General features: G+C 52.2%; 1 protein-coding gene across 3 annotated transcripts in view; it reads right to left on the bottom strand.

The window, feature by feature from the left end:
- Nucleotides 1-3,174: 3,174 nt before the first annotated feature.
- Nucleotides 3,175-19,857, bottom strand: part of MYLK (myosin light chain kinase) — a 285,085-nt gene continuing 268,402 nt past the window's right edge. For all 3 annotated transcript variants that reach the window (XM_055127484.1, XM_055127486.1, XM_055127485.1), the window contains 5 exons: nucleotides 19,320-19,472; nucleotides 16,292-16,415; nucleotides 10,070-10,202; nucleotides 8,661-8,792; nucleotides 3,175-5,245 (listed from right to left, as the gene is read on the bottom strand). In XM_055127484.1, the coding sequence (XP_054983459.1) occupies nucleotides 5,001-5,245; nucleotides 8,661-8,792; nucleotides 10,070-10,202; nucleotides 16,292-16,415; nucleotides 19,320-19,472 (787 nt within the window). In that variant the 3' untranslated portion in view covers nucleotides 3,175-5,000. The remainder of the gene's footprint in view (nucleotides 5,246-8,660; nucleotides 8,793-10,069; nucleotides 10,203-16,291; nucleotides 16,416-19,319; nucleotides 19,473-19,857) is intronic.

Genomic DNA, 19,857 nt, shown 5'->3' with positions numbered 1-19,857 from the left:
CTGGCAATGTTCAGGGGTTACTCCTGGCTCCATACTCAGAAATTACTCCTGGCAGTGCTCAGGGGACCATATGGGATGCCAAGGATCCAATCTGGGTCGGCCATGTGCAAGGCAAACGCCTTACCACTATATTATCACTCTGGCCCCTTAAATATATTTTTAAGTTTAGTTACTATAATTTATAATACTGTTTATGTTAGGGTTTCATGAATACAATGTTCCAATCCCACACTCTCCACTAGATGAACTTCCTCACATGTGAGATATAAAGAAACAGAGTAAAGGAATAACAAATAACTAAAGGCAATAAAACCTGAAAACTGAATTCTTTTAGTCTACAGAACTGAGTTTCCCAGGGTACGGAGGTAATGGAGGGATTATGTGTTTGGGAGGGGGAAGAGGTTGGAACACTGCGTGCATGAAGCCTGGATTTTTCCTTTTTTCTTTTGTTTTAATCAGGGCCATACCCGATTGTGCTCCTGGCTCTGTGTTCAGGGCATCACTCCTGGCAGGGTTCAGGGGACCATCGTGGTGCTGAGTATCAGACCTGGACTGTGTGTGCCAAGTAAGAGTCTGCCTTTATGTTTGCATCACATGCAAAGCAAGAGCCTTACCGCCCTTGCTGGAAGCCTGTTTCACTTTATTTAAACAACACAAGATAAGTGGCTGCCTTACTGGCCAGAGCAAATCTTACCCAGGAAGGAACCTTACCCAGGAAACTCCAGGTCAGTGGATCGAGCCCAGTTTGGCCTTGTGCAAGACAAGTGCCCTCCCCACTGCACTGTCGCTTAGGCCCAAATTGTGTGTTTTGAAAAGTGGGGAATTGCGTTTCTTCACAGTTCAAGTATGTTCACTTTCTTAATGCTCAGTCACAAAATCTTCTAAAAATGTGGTGAGATGTAAAGTAAAATTCAGACATTTTGATAAAATGAAAGTCCTTTATATATATGTATATATATTAATTAGTTAGAGATGACAACATTTGGTATGTGATTTTAGCTGCATAAAGAAGTTTCATTAAATGTCCAGAGAGACAGTAAAGGGATTAAAGCATTTGTTGCAAGTGGCCACTCTGGGTTTGATCCACAGCCCCACATATGTCCCCCTGAGCCTTGTCAGGAGTGATCCCTGAGTGCAGAGCCAGGAGTAAGTCCTGAGCATAGCTGTGTGGCCCCCCAAATTTTTTCCCTTTTTTTTTTTTTAAAAAAAATTATTTATTGAATCACCGTGAGAGCAGTTACAAAGCGTTTGGGTTTAAGTCTCAGTCATACAATTATGAAACACCCATCCCTTCACCAGTGCACATTTTTCATGACCAAAACCCCCGGTATACCCCCCCACACCCTCCCCCTTCCTGAGTGGCAGATCATTTTCACATTACTCTCTCTCTACTTTGATTACATTCAATATTTTGACACCAGATCCACCATTGTTATTTGAGATTTTTCCCCAACACTGAGATCTGCCAAAAAGGCAACATTAGACACTTTGTTTTCTATTGCTGATTATGAATAGTATACAATGTCATATATGAATAGTATATGAATTTTGGAATTCTGGAATTTCAATAATTGAATCTGGAGGGATTTCTGCCAAAAGCCGCTGGATTCCAATATTTGTTTCTGAGTCTCTGGGATCATGGCCGTTCAGCAACTTGATCAGGAGCCAGAGAGGCTGTTCGTGGGCGGTGACTTGGGGTCTCATCGGGGTGGGGGAGGAAAGGGCTAGCCGCACCCCCAGCTCGAGAGGCCCCATGTGCCTTATCACTGTGGGCCCCCAGAATTATTAAAAGTAATGATGACAAAGTTGTTCCACACTAACAATGTCAGCGCTCTACCACTACTGATATCCCTCCAGGATGTCATGAAACCCAGCTGATGCCGCAGAGAAACTCTGAGCCAGGTGTATCGGTGAGGCTGCCTGGGGTATGTAAGCCTTTCTGTTTCTTAGTAAAACCCAATCACATGAGTGAACTGAAAAAACTATAAGAAAAAAATTATAAAGAAATTCACAGGGCATAGCAGCTGGCTTCAGTGTTTGGGGATGGCGGGGGGCGGGGGGAAGATCAGGTCATACTCTGCAGTGCTCAAGGTTTGGTACTGACATGTGCTCAGGAGTGACCCTTGGCAGTTCTTGGGGGAACATACGTGGTGCTGAGAAGAAAACTGGGTTGGTCGCATGCCAGGCAAACACCCGGACTGTCTCTCCAATTCTAACTGGGTTTTTTTTTTAATTTTTAAATTTTATTGAATCACCATGAGATAGTTACAAGCTTTCATGTTTTGGGTTACAATCTCACAATGATCAAACACCCATACCTCCACCAGTGCACATTCCCCACCACCAATATCCCAGGTATAACCCCCCTTTCCCACCCTCTCCCTGCCTCTAAGGCAGACAATATTCCCCATACTCTCTCTCTACTTTTGGGAATTATAGCTTGCAACACAGACACTGAGAGGTCATCATGTTTGGTCCATTATCTACTTTCGGCGTGCATCTCCTATCCCAACTGGTTCCTCCAGCCATCATTTTCTTAGTGATCCCTTCTATATTCCATCTGCCTTCTCCCCTCCGCTCATGAAGCAGTCTTCCAGCTATGGGGCAATCCCCCTGGCCCTTGTATCTACTGTCCTTGGGTGTCAGCCTCATGTGATGCTACCCCACACTCCACAAATGAGTGCAGTCCCTCTATCCCTCTATGTCTGTCCCTCTCTTTCTGACTCATTTCACTTAGCATGATAATCTCCATGTTTATCCATTTATAAGCAATTTTCATGACTTCATCTCTCCTAACAGCTGCATAGTATTCCATTGTATAGATGTACCAAATTTTCTTTAACCAGTCATCTGTTTTAGGGCACTTGGGTTGTTCCCATATTTTGACTATTGTGAACAGTGCTGCAATGAATATATAGGTACAGATGTCATTTCTACTGTGCTCTTTTCAATCCTAACTAGGTTTTTACACCCCTTTTTGTTTTGCTTTTGTTTTTTGTTTTCAAAGCTCTCTGCTTAGCGACTGTGGTGCCAGGGATGGACTCGGTCTTCTGCATGCATAGCATACCCCCACCCCTTTGAGCTGCTTCTCTGACCCAGAGCAATTGTGTTTTAGTTTCCAAGATTTATCTGGGTCCTCTGCATGGAAAGAAAGAGAAGGCTGAACAAACAGTGTGCACTGTGGTATCCTTTATTTAAAAACTGTGAGCTAACTACAATTGTACTGTTCTCATTCACCATTCGGATGGCTTAATAAACTGGAGAACATGAACACTATTTCAGGAAGGCATTGAAAACCTGTAAACAACACACATCACACATGCACGCACACACACAACATACACACAAAGATTATAGTCTACACACAATGAGAGGTGATGAAAGAAAGTTATGAATGCTCTAAATCAAATAAAAAACCCTTTATTATAATAAATTGTGGCAATACTGTGGCTATTATGAAAAATAGTATAACTGTTTAAAAAGCAAAAAGGGAAAAATACTGGCAGCTGGCCGCTAGCAGCGAAAGGCTGATAGAAATAGAACAGGAGGAACCCGGGACTAAGCACCGCCCGTCCCTAATGTTGATATTGTGTAGGACGCATGAAGTCATTTAAAATTGGTTCTTGAGGAACTGTTTAAAAGTCCCTTGCAATTTTAAGTTGCTGCACTTTACAAACAGTGGAAAAGAAAAAAAAATATTTGAAAAGCTACACACACACGCACACACACACACAAAGGAAATGTATCAGGAATATCTGTTTATGGTCGTTGTTTATGACCTTCAAAATGTTTTATAAAGAAAAATTTAAGTGCCAATGTAGTGAAAGAAAGTTAAAAAAGAAATCCCTAAAGATGCAAGTCTGAGTGCATTTATCAGGTCTAAAGATCTATTTCAAGTTGGGGGCGAGGCATAACTGATGCACGTTCTGAAAGAAAAGCACAGTGGAGCCCCTAGAGCAGTCTCTGGGGAGTGTTCAGAAAGGAGAGGCAGTGTTCACCCAGGTTCTCCAGATGGAAACGCCAAAGAACGCGGAGTTCCACAGCTCCTCAGCAGCTGAAATCTGTTTCAGAGTGGCCAAGAAATAAGTCTCACTGCTCAGCAAACTGGTTTTTCATACATTCAAGCACAGAAATCTGTCCCACACATGCAGAGTTGCTAGTCCGAAACAGCACAAATCAGAGTTTTGGTCTCAGAAGACAAGCACATTAGCAAGGGTTTATCCGCCCCTCCCTGCCCCTTTCCCAGATCTGTAAGGAAATGTCAGGAGCTGCTCAGTATCTGTGAAGGGGGCCGGGATGTGTTTCGCTTTTGGAGGAAAGAAGTTTCTACTTTCCTTCAGGAAGCCGGAGTCACGCAGGAGCAGGCTGGCTTCAGACTGTAGGAAGTAGGATGTTCCTAGTTCTGAGACTCAGGGGAAGCCAAGACCCGGGGAAGAAACAGACCAGGAGAAGGGGGGAGGGGAACTAAAGTCTGAGTGTCTACTGCAGAGTTTGGATTAAAGACACGTGCCTGTCAGCTGAAAGGGCTTATATGCTTTGCGAATTAAATGTTGCAATACCCATGTCGAAGAGGCATGCACCCAGCTGGGGCTGGAGAAGGGGTCCCACCCCACCCCACCCCCGCCCCATCCCCAGGGCTGAGCTGTGCCAAAGGGCCTGTTTATTCATGTATGTTGTCAGTTGGGGGGAATTTATGACTTTTCCCAGAAAATAGCTCTTTTGGTTACTTTCTCTCTAAAGGCAACTCTGAAATCGTCGGGGAAGTCACTGTCAACCTCCCCAATAGATATCATGACATGGAGCTATGATTGGACATGTATGAAGGTGCCAGCTAACTCAAATTAATGCCCACGAGCGTGCTGTCAGGTCTCAACTGCCCTTGCTGGAGAACCGACCCCCACATGGCCTAGATCTGCTCACACTAGGTGCTTTACTATCTGCAACTTGGGAGAAAGAGTCTCTGTTGTCTGACTTAGGAAGTGCTTTTCCCGGGCTTGGCTTCACTCCTCTTCCTCCTCCCCCTCCCCTTCGCCCTCCTCCATGGTCTCCACAATGAGCTCTGCGGTGCAGGTGGCTTCGCCCAGGCTGTTGACGGCCTTGCAGGTGTACTTGGCGTCATCATCCCCGCAGACCTCGCTGATGGTTAGGGAGCAGTTCCCCTCCTCGTCATAGTCGATCTGGAAGTGGCGCGACTCGCGGATGGACTGCTCGTCCTTGAACCAGACGACCTCGGGGTCTGGGTACCCTGCAGCAAGGAGAGAGCGTGAGGGTGGTCAGCGGCCCTCACCTGTTCAGGCTGCCCACCTCAACGCGACTCACGGGAAGGAGAGACAAAGGTGCCTGCTCTTTTGAAGTTCCCTACCAAATGTATTCCAAATACTAATATGTAAACCCTCAATGAGGTATTTTTCACCCCTGCCCCATTCAGATCTAACTTACACCAGCTCCCACCTCCAAACCCAAACAAATACTGCTGGGAATACCCACCCACCCCAATCCCAGCTCTATGCCCGCAGCAGAATAAACACATTTCTGAAATAACTACTTTTAACAATTTGAGTAAAAAATAGTTCTTTTACATCTTGTGTTTCTTGTATAAAAATAAACCATTGTGATCAGAGAGATCAGCTATGATGGACTCCTGAGCACTGAGTCGGAAGCGTCCTCTGAGCACCACTAGAGATGGCTCAACCCCCAACTCAGCCCTCCACTGCCTCCCCCAAATGGGGGCACTGGAGATCTTCAGAGTGGAGAGCATTATGTGATGAATGAGCCAAAAGGAGAGAGAATGATTGCATGCATCCTCGGGATATAAAAAAGTGTAATATGAGACTAATACCCACGGATATAAACAAGGTCCACGAGAACTGGTCCACGGTGAAGCTTGCCACAGTGGAAGGGCGGGGGAGGGCAGTTAGGACAGAGAAGGGATCAGTAAGACAGTGATCATTGGAAACGATCACTCTGGTCAAGAACTGAGTGCTAAAAGTAGGTAAAGGGATACACATGATAACCTCCCATTATCTATGCTGCAAACCATCATTCCCAGAAAGTAAAGAGAGAGTGAGAGAGAAAGAAGAAAAAGTGCCTGTCACAGAGGCTGGCTGGAGCCAGGGGGAGGCAGAGGGAGGGGCAGGAGGGGACCTGGGGACATTGGTGATGGAAAATGTACATTGGGGAGGGGATGGGTATCAGAATATTGTATGACTGAAACCCAATTATGAACAACTTTGTAACTGTGCATCTCATGCTAATTCTGTTAAGTAAATAAATAAAAGAGCAGGAAACTGGGGGTGGGGGAAGAGATCTTCTGAAACTGGATTTTAGTGATGACTGTACAACTCTGTAAATTTACTAACAATAATTGAGATACAGTTTTTTTGTTTGTTTTGTTTGGGTCCACACCTGGCAAAGCTCAGGAGTTCCTTCTGGCTCTGAAGTCAGGGATGGCTGCTGGTGGTGCTAAGGGCCTTAAGGAATTCGAGGGATCAAACCCAGGCTGGCTGAGTGCAAGGCAAAAGTCCTACCCATTGTACTATTGAGTGATACCATTTAAACAACTGGGTTTGATAACATTTAAATGATAACTCAGTCCAGATAACAGCTACCTAAAACAGTTTCCAGAAACTCAATTTTTGTTTGTTTGATTCTGAGTGATACCTGGCAGTGCTCAGGGATTACTCCTGGCTCCATGTTCAGGATGATTCCTGGAAGGTTTGGGGGATCATATGGGGTGCCGGATTGACCCAAGGGTCAGCTGCATGCAAGGCAAACACACCACCTGCACTGGCCCTAAGAAGCTGGAACCTTTTTTTTTTTTTTTTTTTTTTTTTTAAGAAGCTAGAAAGCTAGAACTTATGCTGAGAAAAAGAAAGCTTATGTGGGTCTTAACTGGATCCAAAGTCCAGCTAAAGTACGACAGGAAACGAACCGTATCAATTAGCCTCATTCATTCATTAGTTATATAAAATTCAGATGACATACACTTTAAAAATATATAGTAATTCCAATTGATTTGTAATTTAATTATTTTAAAAGGTAAAACACAGGCTACTTTTTTTTTTTTTTTTTGCTTTCTGGGTCATACCTGGCAATGCAGAGGGGTTACTCCTGGCTCTGCACTCAGGAATCACCCCTGGCGGTGCTCAGAGGACCATGTGGGATGCTGGGAATAGAACCCGGGTTGGCCGCATGCAAGGCAAACGCCCTACCCACTGTACTATTGCTCCAGCCCCCACTAGGCTACCTTTTATAGTTAAAACATAATTGCAGCCTTGATCACAATATGTTTTATTTTAAACGTAGGGATTCGGATGGTCAAGTAGAATTTTATTCCTATCAGACAGCATCCATATACTTTCATTTCACCTCAGCACTCTAGTTAGACAAATACCAAGGAATTGGCTCCAAAGAGAAAAGTATTAAGGTGAATCAGTTACAGTAATTACAGTAATTTATGATGGGTGTGGGAGACAACTGGTTCTGTGCTCAGGGCTCACTCCCGGCTCTATGCTCAGGGTCACTCCCGGCTCTGTGCTCAGGGTCACTCCTGGCTCTGTGCTCAGGGCTCACTCCTGGCTCTGTGTTCAGGGTCACTCCCGACTCTGTGCTCAGGGCTCACTCCTGGCTCTGTGCTCAGGGCTCACTCCAGGTAGAGCCCTGACAGGCCACCTGCAAGGCAGTGTCCTACTTGTTGTAATATCTCTGTGGCCCAGTTACAGTAACAGTTAACAGACGGTAACAAGAGTGGGCTGGCATGATAGCTCAATGGGCTGAACCTGCTTTGCACGCAGGAGGTCCAGGCGTGATTCCTGGCACCACACCATCCCCTGCCAGGAGCATCCCCCAAGTACTGAGCCAAGAGTGGCCTGGAGCACTGGCTGGAATGACCTCAAACATTAGGACAAGAAGAAGAGTCAGAGGGGCTGGAGCGATAGCACAGCGGGTAGGGTGTTTGCCTTGCATGCGGCCGACCCAGGTTCAATTCCCAGTATCCCACATGGTCCCCCGAGCACCGCAGGAGTAATTCCTGAGTGCAGAGCCAGAAGTAACCCCTGTGCATCATTGGGTGAGACCCCAAAAAGCAAAACAAAAGAAAGAAGAGTCAGAGACACAGGCCTGGTGAGCTGGGGCCGGTGTCCCCGGGCCCTCGTCTTCCTGGAACCATGCCATTGGACACACGCTCGTGGTGCCACAAACACAGGCGTGGCTGTTTCACAGTGTGGGCTACAACCCTCGGATACCCCTGAACTTCCCAGCCAGGCCTCTGCCCTCTTCCTCCTGCTCCCTCAGAGGGAGGTCCCACGGTCAGTGCCTCTGTCCTTGCGCTCACCCTTCTCACAGGGGCTGTCAGGGACCCTGTCCACTCAGGGCCAAGATGCCAACCCTGTCCAGGTTCCCACCCCCCCCCCCCCGCCGCCTGTCCTTGGGCCTCCCCTGACAGCCCCTCATGGGCGATCCCCCTGTCCCTCACACCTGCAAGGCTCACCTCAGGAGGCACGTCCCCAAGCCCAGGAGATGGTGAGAAGCAGGGGCCACCTCTCCGGGATGCTCCTGATTGCCCAGAAAAAGCAGCATGCCCAGGACCCACAGGGACTGCCGCCCCCTGAGGCCCCCGTCGGCCACAGCCTCCTGCAGTCTGAGGGAGGGGCTCAGCTGACCTTCAATCTTGCAGTCGAAGCGAGCGGCACTGCCCTCCACCACCTCTAGGTCGCGGATGGTCCTGGAGAAGTAGGGCTTGGCATGGGGCCTCTCCTCGGCGACGGCCTCCAGGAAGGCTTGGGAGACATCTTCTAGAAGGCAGGGAAGGTCTGGTTCTTTCTCCGTCCCTGGCTCTCTCCACATCCCTCATTTGGCGGTGGGGAGCTGACTCGGTAACCCAAGTGGCCTTGGACGGGACATGTGCACACCTTTCTCCTGGGGACAGGGCCTGCTGCCAGGCGGCTCACCCAGGGTGCTGAGCCGGGCCCACGCGGGAGCATGGTTTGGCCTTTCCTCTTCCCTGTGCTTGCAAAAGAAAATAATTTTCTAAAAGGGTTTTTGGCTGCACTTCATGCTGCCTCAGGACTCCATGGCGCGTCTCTCAGAAGGATGGCGGGGCAGAAGCGGCCTGACCCCTGTGGCCCCCGCCTCTCCTGGCAGGCCCAGCAGGACGCCTCCTGCAGCGTGTCCTCCTGTGCGCCTCGCCCTGCCCTCGCGGTGCACGGCTGTGAAACAGCACTTGGGATCTGCACGGGAGACCTGCAGGGGCTCCGTCTCCTCTCTACCCCCACCGGGCTCTCAGGGGTCCCTGGGGACCAGGCCGGGTGCTGCAGCAGAGGAGCCCAGCCAGCCACCCCGCCAAGTTCACTGCCTTGTGCCAAGAAGGACCGAGCCCCAGCTGTCACGGCCCCCGCACACACAGGAGAGAGAGAGGAGAACGTGCTTTGGGCTGCGGGAGGCATCCCAGGGAGAGGAGGTGCCGGCCCGGCTCTGGTGTCAGCTGGAGTGGCTGAGGCTGCACCAAGGGGCCTGGACACTTCTCCAGCCTGGGGGCAAGTGACTGCAGACTGATCTCTCAGGCCAATGGCACGCTCAAGTGATCTGCTCTGGAGCTAGATAAATGCCCGCAGAATCTGGGCTTGAAGAATTCATGTTTGTTTAGAAAAACAAAAAACAAAAAACCAAACACACAAATCCCAGTCAAGAGATGATAGGATATTTTAAAAAGCATATGCCTGTCTTAAAAAGTTTGTCTCTTATTATCTAAAATATCAATTTTCTAAAGAAGAAAGCCTTTCCTAAGGTTTTGCTAATTTTCGCATGAAACACAGGGAAGAGAAGAGGTCATGACATGTATTAGATAAATAATAACATTCCTCTAGAAACAGCAGAATCTTCAGGCTAAGTGATCAAAGCATAGGACCCAGGCTTAGGAATTATGGTTGGTCCAGCAATGCAAAAAGGCATTCTGAATTTCATCCCGGAGGCTGCATTATCAACAGACGATGGAACAAAACCCCCAACTTTCACAAAGGGCCCCCCCGCCCCCCACCGCCCAACTTTTCCTTCCTCCCCCAAGTTCCGTTACCTTCCGACTCTAGCTTTTCTGCGTTGAGAGGGCTAGTGGGAGACGACCCTGTCGAGGACTTTCTGCCGCTGAGCCCTGAGATCATGGCCATAGAGGAAAGTCTTCCGATGGCTCTCACAGCATTGCCTGTTTTCTGGGAGAGAGACACGGGTGGGACTCAGCGAGCAGGCAGGCTGAGCGCTGTGCCCCAAGAGAGGGAGAGGACTCCGAACGCCCAGGGTCTGCCAGAAGAGTGAGCCCAGCCTCGTTCTGCTCTCACTATCAGCGGGTCAGAGGATGTTCAGAGAATGGAATGGGGCCCTGGAAGCGATGTGTGCATTAATGTGACTAAACAAGGTCAACATGAGACAAAAACCCTTTTCATACTGTGCTTCAACGCCCATAAAAGGGATAGTTTATATAAAGCAACGGCAGGCTGAGACAGCTCCAAGACTTATTGCTGAGGGCCCAGCAGGGCTGGTTCTCGTAAAACAATGCCAGTGATAGAATTTTAATTGGTTGAAGACCGTTACTACAGCTCCCACAGGTCTTGAGGGAAAAAATAAAGTATTCTCTTGACCTAGGGCAAGTCACTTAACCCCTAGTCTACTTTAGTCCTTCACTGTGTAAGGAAGGGGTGGGCAGGGTAATCTCATGTAAATCTGGGATGATTCAGATACTTAAGGAGATTTCCAGAGACACACTGGCTGTCCTTGGCACAAGCCTGTGAGCATATGAAGTTCCAATGGGCCATTCCCCCATGGTGAACACTCAAGAGAAAACCAGCTCTGGCTCAATGCACCAAGCACAAACTTTTCAGGTAGGAGGCGTGGGTTCGAGTCCTGGCAATGCATGGCCCCACAGCACTGCTGGGGGTGGCCCTAGCATCGCCAGGTATGGCCCAAACCTTCCTCCAAAAAGGGGGAAAGCAGAGACATCCACTTTCAGACTGCAGCATCCCAGAACTTCCGCTGGCAATGGAAGATTCTCTTTCATTATGAAGGGTCGATCAAGTATAGGATTTAGGTCAAGAAATTCACAATCAAGTTTATTTCTATGCTTCTCACCTTTAGATGAGTTTCTCAGCCCTAGTGCCAAGGCCACTGGAAAGCCTAAGGAGTGAAGACCTGACTCCTTCCACCTCTGCACCCAGAGCAGCGTTTCAGGCCTCCAGGTGCTGGGCGTGCAGGGAGCAGATGTCCCCCTGCCCCGTCGGGCTGCTCAGCCGCCCAAAGACAGAGTCCATCTGTAAAGGTGCCAGGCCCTGCTCACTGGAAGTCAGACTGAGTTGGAGACACCCCTTAACCCTGAAGTGACATCAGACATTGAACAATTGAGTCAAGTCTCACAAATTTGCATTCTCTGGGAAGCCAGAATGCTCCAATAACAAGAAAGATGATGATGATGATGATGATGATGATGATGATGATGATGATGATGATGATGATGATGATAGAATTTTTGGGTTTTGTTTTTGGGCCCTACCCAGCGGTGCCCAGGGCTTACTCCTGTCTCTGTGCCTGGGATCACTCCTTGTAGGGCCATATGGGATGCTGGGGATCGAACCCTGGTCAGCTACAATTAAGGCAAGCATCCCACCCATTGTAGGATTGTTCTAGCTCCAAAGATTATTTGTAAAGAACTTCAGGGATTAGGCTGGATAGACAGAATAGGTGTCAAAGAGCTTGGTCTGTGCATGGTGGACCCGGTTCAGTTCCTAGCATTGTGCAGTCCTGAGAGCACTGCCCAGGGCGACCTCCCGTTCCCTGTCTCTCCCAGCAAAGATAGAGAGTAGCTTCCGAGCATCACTGGGTGTGATCCAACCCCTCTACCCTCTGCTCCCCAAAGACTCACACGGTATTAAGAACCATGCAGAAAAGTGTATGTAGTATGTGATACACTGTGCGTGGTGTAGTGTGTGATTTGAGTGGTTGAATGTGTGTTGTGTGTGGTATATGTATGTATGGTATGTGTGGTGTGTGTGTCATAATGTGTGAAGTGTATGCATTGTGGTGTGTGTGGTATGTGTAGTTTAAGGTGCTGTATATATGTGTTGTGTGGTATATATGTTTTGTGTATGTGGTGTGTGTGTGTGTGTGTGATGTATGTGGTGTGGTGTAGTGTGTGCGTGTGTGCCATATATATAGGGTGGATGATATAGTAAGTGTGGTGGGTGTGTAGATGGTGGTGTGGTGTGTGTGGGGTAGTGTGGGTGTGTACACTGTGTCCTCTAAGGGGACCTTGCTGCTTCCACGCCCTCCCAGATCTGCCATCCTGTCCCTGCCTCTGCCCCTTTCACGTATATCCCTGTGTGTTGCTCTTTTCAGTGCCCACAGGGCAGCCAGGTCACTGTGAGCACTGCCTAGGGGGTAGGGGACCAAGGTGTTGGTGGGGCGTGGGCGCCAGGCATGTGAGGGTTTAGGCTGGCACTGTCACTGGCCTCCCGGGAGAGGCAGTCACTACCACACTGGTGACCTGTTTGTTGTGCTTGCTGGGGTGTGGAGAGAACTGGCCCTTCCCTAGGGAACGGCTGCCCTCGGCTACATGGCCCCAGGCACGCATCTTCCCCCCCCAGCCGCCTGCAGCTGCTTTCCATGCTCTCTCCAACTCGGATGGACGGTGTGTCCCCAGCGAGGCCCGGGGCGTTCTCTCCGCCTGGCCTCCGAGGCCTTGGGCTCCCACTCCTCCTCAAGTCCCCACGGCCTTGGATGGGGAGATCCAGCCCTGCCCAAGGCCAGCTCGCGTCCACACGTGGGGAGGAGCACGCGTGGGCTCCCTGAGCCCAGAGGCCGGGTGGCAGCAGGCCACACCTGTCTTCACTTCGAGGCCAGCAAACGACAGCTGACCTCTTCCAGGCCACAGACCCATCAAGGGGAGATTAGTGGAAGGAGACAGGAGAGGCAGTATATTCCCCAATAGCCAGGCACCCCGGGGTAGACTTCCATCGGGGCAGCAACACAGCGCATCATTTCTAGAACAAGAAGTGCCCATAATTAAACTCTAAAAAACCAAACCGGGGTAGGGAGGCCGGAGCTATAGCACAGGGGGAGGGCATTTGCCTTGCATGGGACCGACCCGGGTTTGATCCCAGCATCCCATATGGACCCCGAGCACCACCAAGAGTAATTCCTGAGTGCAGAGCCAGGAGTCAGCCCTAAGCATCGGCAGGTGTCACCCAAAAAGTCAAAAATGAATAACTAAAATAAAAAATAAAACCAGAACCGGCTGAGAGCGGAAAGAGGCCAGTGTATGGAGCGTGGAGGAGGCCCCGGCACAAACCCTTCCCGGGGCGTCCCCTGAACACCCTGGAGCCCCAGAACAAAGTGAAATAAAACAAAACCAAAACAAGATGACAAAGAAAGACAATCGACACCAGAACTCAATCTTTGCAGACTGAATTCTCAAAATCAAAACTTGGATCCTGGGGTTGGGGAGCTGGCTCAGAGAGCTGGCGCTCATACTTCACCGGGGCCCAGTCTGGGGCCCCCCAGGGTGCCTGAGAAGCTCTGGGGAGTGCTCCCGAGCACCAGGCAAGGAGCAGCCCTTGAGAATATCGGTGTCACTCCCTGTTTCTTAAAAATGAGAGAAAAATTATTTGTAAGAATTGAGAAAGAAATAAACTTGCATGACCTTTAGGTTTCATGTCTTTGAGTTGAAAATTTCTTGCTGCTTTACGGACCAAGTCCTTGGAAAGGCCTGGAATGTTGGGGCAGCAGGCCCTCGTTCCGTGCGTTCCATTCTGGTGCTGAAGAAGCCTGCATTTTGCTTGAGGGCGGCCAGCAGGGCTGACCCCTGTGCTGTGAAGTTTGCTCTGCCAAGGACGGAGGGGTTCCCAGAATGGGCCTCCCAGGAGGAAAGCCAGACAGCCAAGCTGGTGACTCCAGAGCCAGCCTGTGTCTCCGACCCCACACAGACCACAGGCAACTTCCCTGAGAAGCACCTGTCCTCCCGAGGTGAGGCGGGGTCCTGCCAGCACCTGGAGCCAGAGCCCTCTTCCCGCCGGTGCCCACGGCTGGACCCATGATGCTTCCCAGACACTGTGGATCTCCAGTACCTGAGGCTTTGCTCTCACCTTTGCATAGAGTTCGCCGCCCCAGCTCCATAGACCCCCGCCACTCCTCACCGCCATGCCTTTAACTCTGCTAGAAAGCCACCAACGGGCCCGGTGGGTAGGCTTGCAGGTGGCCAACAGGGTCCACTGTCCAGCACTGCATGTGGCCTCCTGAGCCCCATCAGGAGTGCAGGTGGGGGGTGCCCCAAACCCCCAATCCCACCTGTATTAAAATAGGCAATCAAAGCTCCTCTGTGAATTCTGCTCTCTTCTCCCCACCATCCAATCCCATTTCCAGAAAACCCTAGGCCACAAACACTGTAAACAACAAGAAAAAGATTTAAATGATTAAAATTCAGCACGAGTTGTTGTTGCCTGCCCCAGCTGCCTGGAAAATCCCACTTCCTTCCTCTTCAATTTCCTTCTCCCTCCTCCGCCCGCCCCTGGCCCGGGCTCTGCGCAGATGTGGCTCAGCCCACACGGCTGCTCCAGGAATGCGCTGTCTCACGGCGAGCTTCAGGGCAGAGGCTTCTGCTCTGTGGCCCCCATTCTGGTTCTTATTTTATCTGTTTTTTTTTTTTTGGCCACATTGGGCGATGCTTGGGGCTTATTCCTGGCTCTGCACTCAGGAATCACTCTTCATAGTGCTTGGGGGACCATAAGGGATGCTGGGGATTGAACCCGAGTTGGCCGCATGCAAGGCAAACGCCCTCCCTGCTGTGCCATCACTCCAGGCCACTTTGTTTTTGAAGGCGTATCTGCCACGCTGAGGACAATACGCCCGACGCCAGGCTTCAGCAGACTGCCAAAGTCACCTGGCAGTGAGGAGGGCTGAGGACGACACCTCTGTCCGTGTGTGGAGCAGGGCAGGGCAGGGTGGGGAGAGCAGGAAGCAGCCCCAGTGCCAGGCGTTCTGGCTGAGTGCTGCTTCTACCCCAGTCACCTCTGCTCCCTATCTCTACCTCGGGTGACATTGGGAAACTCTGTGTGGCAATGTCCATGTCCCCAGTCATCCCAGAAGGAGGATTTTCCTTTTCTCAGGCAGGCTACATGGCCCCCTGGTCGCGACTGCTTGGTGACATCCCTTCCTCCCTGTCCCCGCTCCCCCCCATGCTGGCCCCTTCATCTGCACTCCTCTCTGTAGTTCCCACGTTCCCTGACCAACGCCACCCCCACCTCAGGCGCCAGCCCTGCTCTCCTGCCCACTCACATATATGGGTAGGGAGGGTGACAGTGAGAGTTCTAAACTGTGGTCTGCGCTATGCCCTTTTATGTGTATCTGCTTCGGTTCCCCACTACACTATACATTCCTCAAGAACAGAGACCCGGCCCCTCCAGAGCCCACGAACGCCTCGAGACCAGTGGTGAGGATGAAGGGATAAAGGAGACGGCAGCAGTTCTGTGTGGGTTTGCACGGTCACCTCATGCACCTGCCGACAAGCAGGGGCAGTTCTGCATGGTCATTCCATCTGTGTGCTGGGGCCAGCACTTGCCTTGCATGCAGTTGACCTGATTCAACCCTCAGCCCCACAGATAGTCCCAAGAGCACCACCAGGAGTGATTCCTGAGCACAGAGCCTGGAGTAAGCCCTGAGCCCTGGCTGGGTGTGTCCCCCAAACAAATCCAACCGACAGGACCGCCTCCTGAGAGGGAAAGAGGGGCATGCGTAGGAGAGCTTGGCACAGGCCCAGGCCTAGCCAGCACTCCACATGGGGCGTGTAGGCTGGGTAGGATAGTGGGGAGAATGTCCCCCGAAGATGGTGCCACGCCTAGACAGACCTCATGAGTTCTCAGATCAACACTGAGGCCATGGTGTCACTGCCCCCTTCCTCACTTCCCCCCTCCCCCGACTGGCCACATCCATCTCCCTTTTTAGCTGAGAAGAACAGGCAGGGCGAGAGGGCCCAGCTGGCCAGAACACGGAGGAGGCAGGGACAGATGGGCTCTCTGGGGTGGGGGACGGGGTTTCTCTCTCTTCGGCCCAATGCCCTCCTCGTCCCCTCGAGGTCACCGAGGCCAGTCCACTCCTGTACAGGACAGCCATCCCCCGAGTCTAAGGGCACTGCTCAGGGCCTTCACCCCAGGAAGAAGCGAAATGGCAGCCTTGGCCCCAGACGGTTTTAGAAGCAACAGCAATCACACGGGCGTGAGACCAGGGCAAGACAGAGGGCGGGGAGAGAGCGGGGCAGTACCTGCCATTTCCTGCGCGCCATGTACTTCTTCATCCGGTCCTTGGAGAGCTTCTTGGCCTCCATGTTCTTGGTGTCTTTCATCAGCCATGGGTGCTGCAGGCACTGGGTGCAGTTCAGGCGATTTCTGGGGAGGCAGAGGCGAGGGGCTTTCTGAGCAGGCCAGGGAGAAGGGGGAGCCACGAGGCCTGCTCGCCCACTGGCCCACACAGATCAGGGTGAAGGGGTCACCCGTAAAGGGGCGAGCACCCCCCGCCTGTCTGCGTCCGGCCCTGCTCCGGGATGGCCGGCACCCTGGGGCTCACCTCACCGTCTAAGTGGAATCCTCCCATCCCTGCCTGCTAAGAAGAGGGGCCCCAGGGCCCAGCTCTTGCCTCACGGCCTGGTTCTCCTGCCACGACTCAGAAGTCCAGCCTCATGCCAGTGTGAGTGACGACAAACCCCAAACCACCTTGAAACGCATTTCATTTCACCAAGAGCGCGGGGATCAGCAGAGATCCAGCGTTCTCACCTTAGCAGGTGCAACGGGGCCAGCAGAGCCCCGGGAACCCAAGGCCTAGAGGAGAGCGGTCCTAGGAAGAGAGTCATGTGCAGGGCTTTCAGGGAAAGGGAGGGCAGAGGCTGAGTCTCTTCCTTTTTATAATCGCTCTGGAGAAGAACTGAACGCTGAGAGTAGGTAAAGGGACAGACATGACAACCTCTCAGGAACTGTCCTGTAAGCCATATGGCCAAAAGGGGGTAGAGAGACAGATGGACACACAGACAGAAGAGAAGTACGTCTACAGGCAGCAGGCTGGGGGCTGGAGGGAGGGAAACTGGGGACACTGGTGGTGGGAAATGTCCACTGGTGAAGGGTGATGAAACATGACTGAAACCAATCACGAACAACTTTGTATCTGGTATCTCACAGTAATTAGAAAAAAAAAACTATGAAGTTAGAAAAAAATTTCCTTTTTGTTTTCCAGTTTTCTACCATTTTGCTAATTAACAACTTCAAAAAAAGGAAAAATCTCAGTGCCGATATCTGGAGATTCTGGTTGGAGAGATGCTGAGTTTGACCGGAATCCTGTTCTCTGAGCTTTGTGACAACGTAAGTTTCCTTTTGCTTGTGTCAGGGCCACATCCGGTGATGCTCAGGGGTTGCTCCTGGCTCTCACTGAGGAATCACTCCTGGCAGTGCTTGAGGGATCATTTGGGATGCAGGAATCAAGCCCGTGCGGCCACGTGGACGGTAAGAAGCATCCTCCTCACTCCGCTATCACTCTGACCCCGACACAAGCCATTTCTAAGTTGATTTCTGGCCAGATGGGAAGCCTGGGTGTGGATAAAACTCCTCATTTTCCACCTTCCCAGGAATGAAGTCAGGCTGACAACCACGCATCCTTGCAGCTCAGTTTTTAGGAAGAAGGGTTGCGTTTTCCTGAGGCACCTTGGGGCGTGGGGGGCTTGCTCATCACTGAGGGAATAATCTAGAAGCCACTCAACATCCAGATCCTTCTTGGGTCCCACCCCTGCTGATCGCAGACAAGCACAGACCTCCCATCAAGACAGGCAAAGCCTTGAAATGGGGCTGCAGAGACAGTGCCAGGGCCAAGGTTTCAGCCGAGACCCCAAGTACGACCCCTGCCAGGCATTACTCCAGAGCAATGAGCACTGAGCGAGGCAGGTGCAGCCCCAAACTCTCAACACAAACCGGCCAAACAGGACTGGGAGGCGGGTAAGTCACGGAGAGCCACGAGGCTCCCCTGGCAGCTCTGCTCGCCCAGGGACATGGGAGTCCCCTGAGGGGATACAGGATGTCCCACAGTCCCAGGGGGCAGGTGGGCGGCAGACCCTGGGTGCCAAGACAGCTGGCGAAGTGCACAGCTGCCTGTCTCCCCTCCCTCCCCCTCTCTGGCACCAGCCCCATTTCAACACCACCTTCCGCAGGCAAGCCTATTATCTGCTCCTCTAACTGCCGGGCATTGCCAAATAGGCTGTGGGGAGGGTCTGGCCCTGCCGTCTGGCCCCACTGGGGTAGGGCACCGGTTGCCGGCCCGGCAGACAGGGCCCTTGCCTTCCAATGTGGCTGGTTCTACATGAAACCAGGGGAGCCCACAGAGGCCCCCGCCTCCTCCCCCGCTCCGGGTGGGTCTCCTGCACCACCCCAGTCCCTTCCTGCCTCTTTGGAGCACTCAGAAGCCCTCCGGATGTCTGACCGGGGCCCCTCCACACCCGCACACACAGGCCTTTTGCTGCCGGTGACGGTTCTGCAGATCCATTTGGGCAGCTCCAGGCAGCCCCCCCACCCCGAGGAGGAGGGGGGCCCTGCGCTGTGCTCTGCGGGGTGCAGAGATGGAGCGGGATGGGTCGGGGAGCCTGGGCTCCGGTCAGCGGGAGGCGGTGCCAGCAGAGCACATGCCTGGTGAGTGAGGCCCCTGTCAGATGCCCAGTGCCACAGAGACCCCGAAGCTCTGCTGGGGCGTCAGCCCCAAACCCAAAGCAAAACGAAAAACTGATTCCACGAAACCAGAGCAGACTGGGGATAGGACCAGAAGCCACACGGAACCTCCTTCCTGGAAGCCTGGGAGAGGGTCAGCCTGAGCTGGGCTTCCAGAGCCACTTGGGCCCTGGGACCAAAGGGGCACGGGCACTCACTCCCTGCTGCCCCCAACCTGGGCCCGCTTTTCTTCTTTTCTTCTTTTTTTTTTCTTTTTTGGGGTCACACCTGGTGATGCACAGGGGTTACTCCCCGCTCTGCACTCAGGAATTACTCCTGGCGGTGCTCAGGGGACCAGATGGGATGCTGGGAATCGAACCCAGGCTAGCCACGTGCAAGGCCAATGCCCTACCCGCTGTGCTATCGCTCCAGCCCCAAGGGTCTGCTTGGGGTCCTTGGTACCTCCATGGGGAAGGGTGTTCTGGCCCAGAAGACCGCCCTGCACCACCGCCACCCCCAGGCCCACCTGCCCTTCTCAGGGACCTCCCTAGCTGGCCTTCCAGCCCCCAGTGCAGTGCTCAGGGCACGAGAGGCGAGATCCCAGCTCCTTACTTCATGTCTTTCTTGAGCAAACTGCTGATGAAGTCCTTCGCGTCGTCTGAGATTTCGTCAAACGCCTCATCGTCGAAGTCCCAGGTGGCTGAGGTCACATTGGCTAAGGTTTCGTTGTCATTGTCCCCCATGAAAGGGGAGAGGCCGCTGACCCTGAGGAGGCAGGAGAGCGGGACTGAGTGCGGGCAGAGACGGGGGCCCGGGGGAGACCCTGCCCTGCGCCCCAGGGACGGGCTTCTCCCAGCTCTCTGTGCTCCAGGGGTGTAGCTGCACCTTGCCCCCACGCCCTGTGAGACGCAGGGGAAGGGATTTGCTGAGCTGAGGACCCCCACACTCCTACCGTGCCTCCAAAGCCCAGCTGGAACACGGGCTCACAGAACCTTCTCCAGTGGCCCGGCAGGAGGAGCCCCTTCGTCCCTCCCCATCACGGACACTCCTGGGCGCCCCGTCTGCCCCAGCCCTCCTGTCTCTTGTCTCCGTGCTCAGCAGCTAGTGCGGGAGGGCCCACCCGGCTGCGGTTGGAAAGAAAGGGTATATG

This window comes from Sorex araneus, chromosome 2 (assembly GCF_027595985.1).
Source record: "Sorex araneus isolate mSorAra2 chromosome 2, mSorAra2.pri, whole genome shotgun sequence".
NCBI classification, from domain to species: Eukaryota; Metazoa; Chordata; class Mammalia; order Eulipotyphla; family Soricidae; genus Sorex; species Sorex araneus.
The sequence above is the reverse complement of the archived record's forward strand: the minus strand, read 5'-3'. Positions and strand labels throughout refer to the sequence as shown.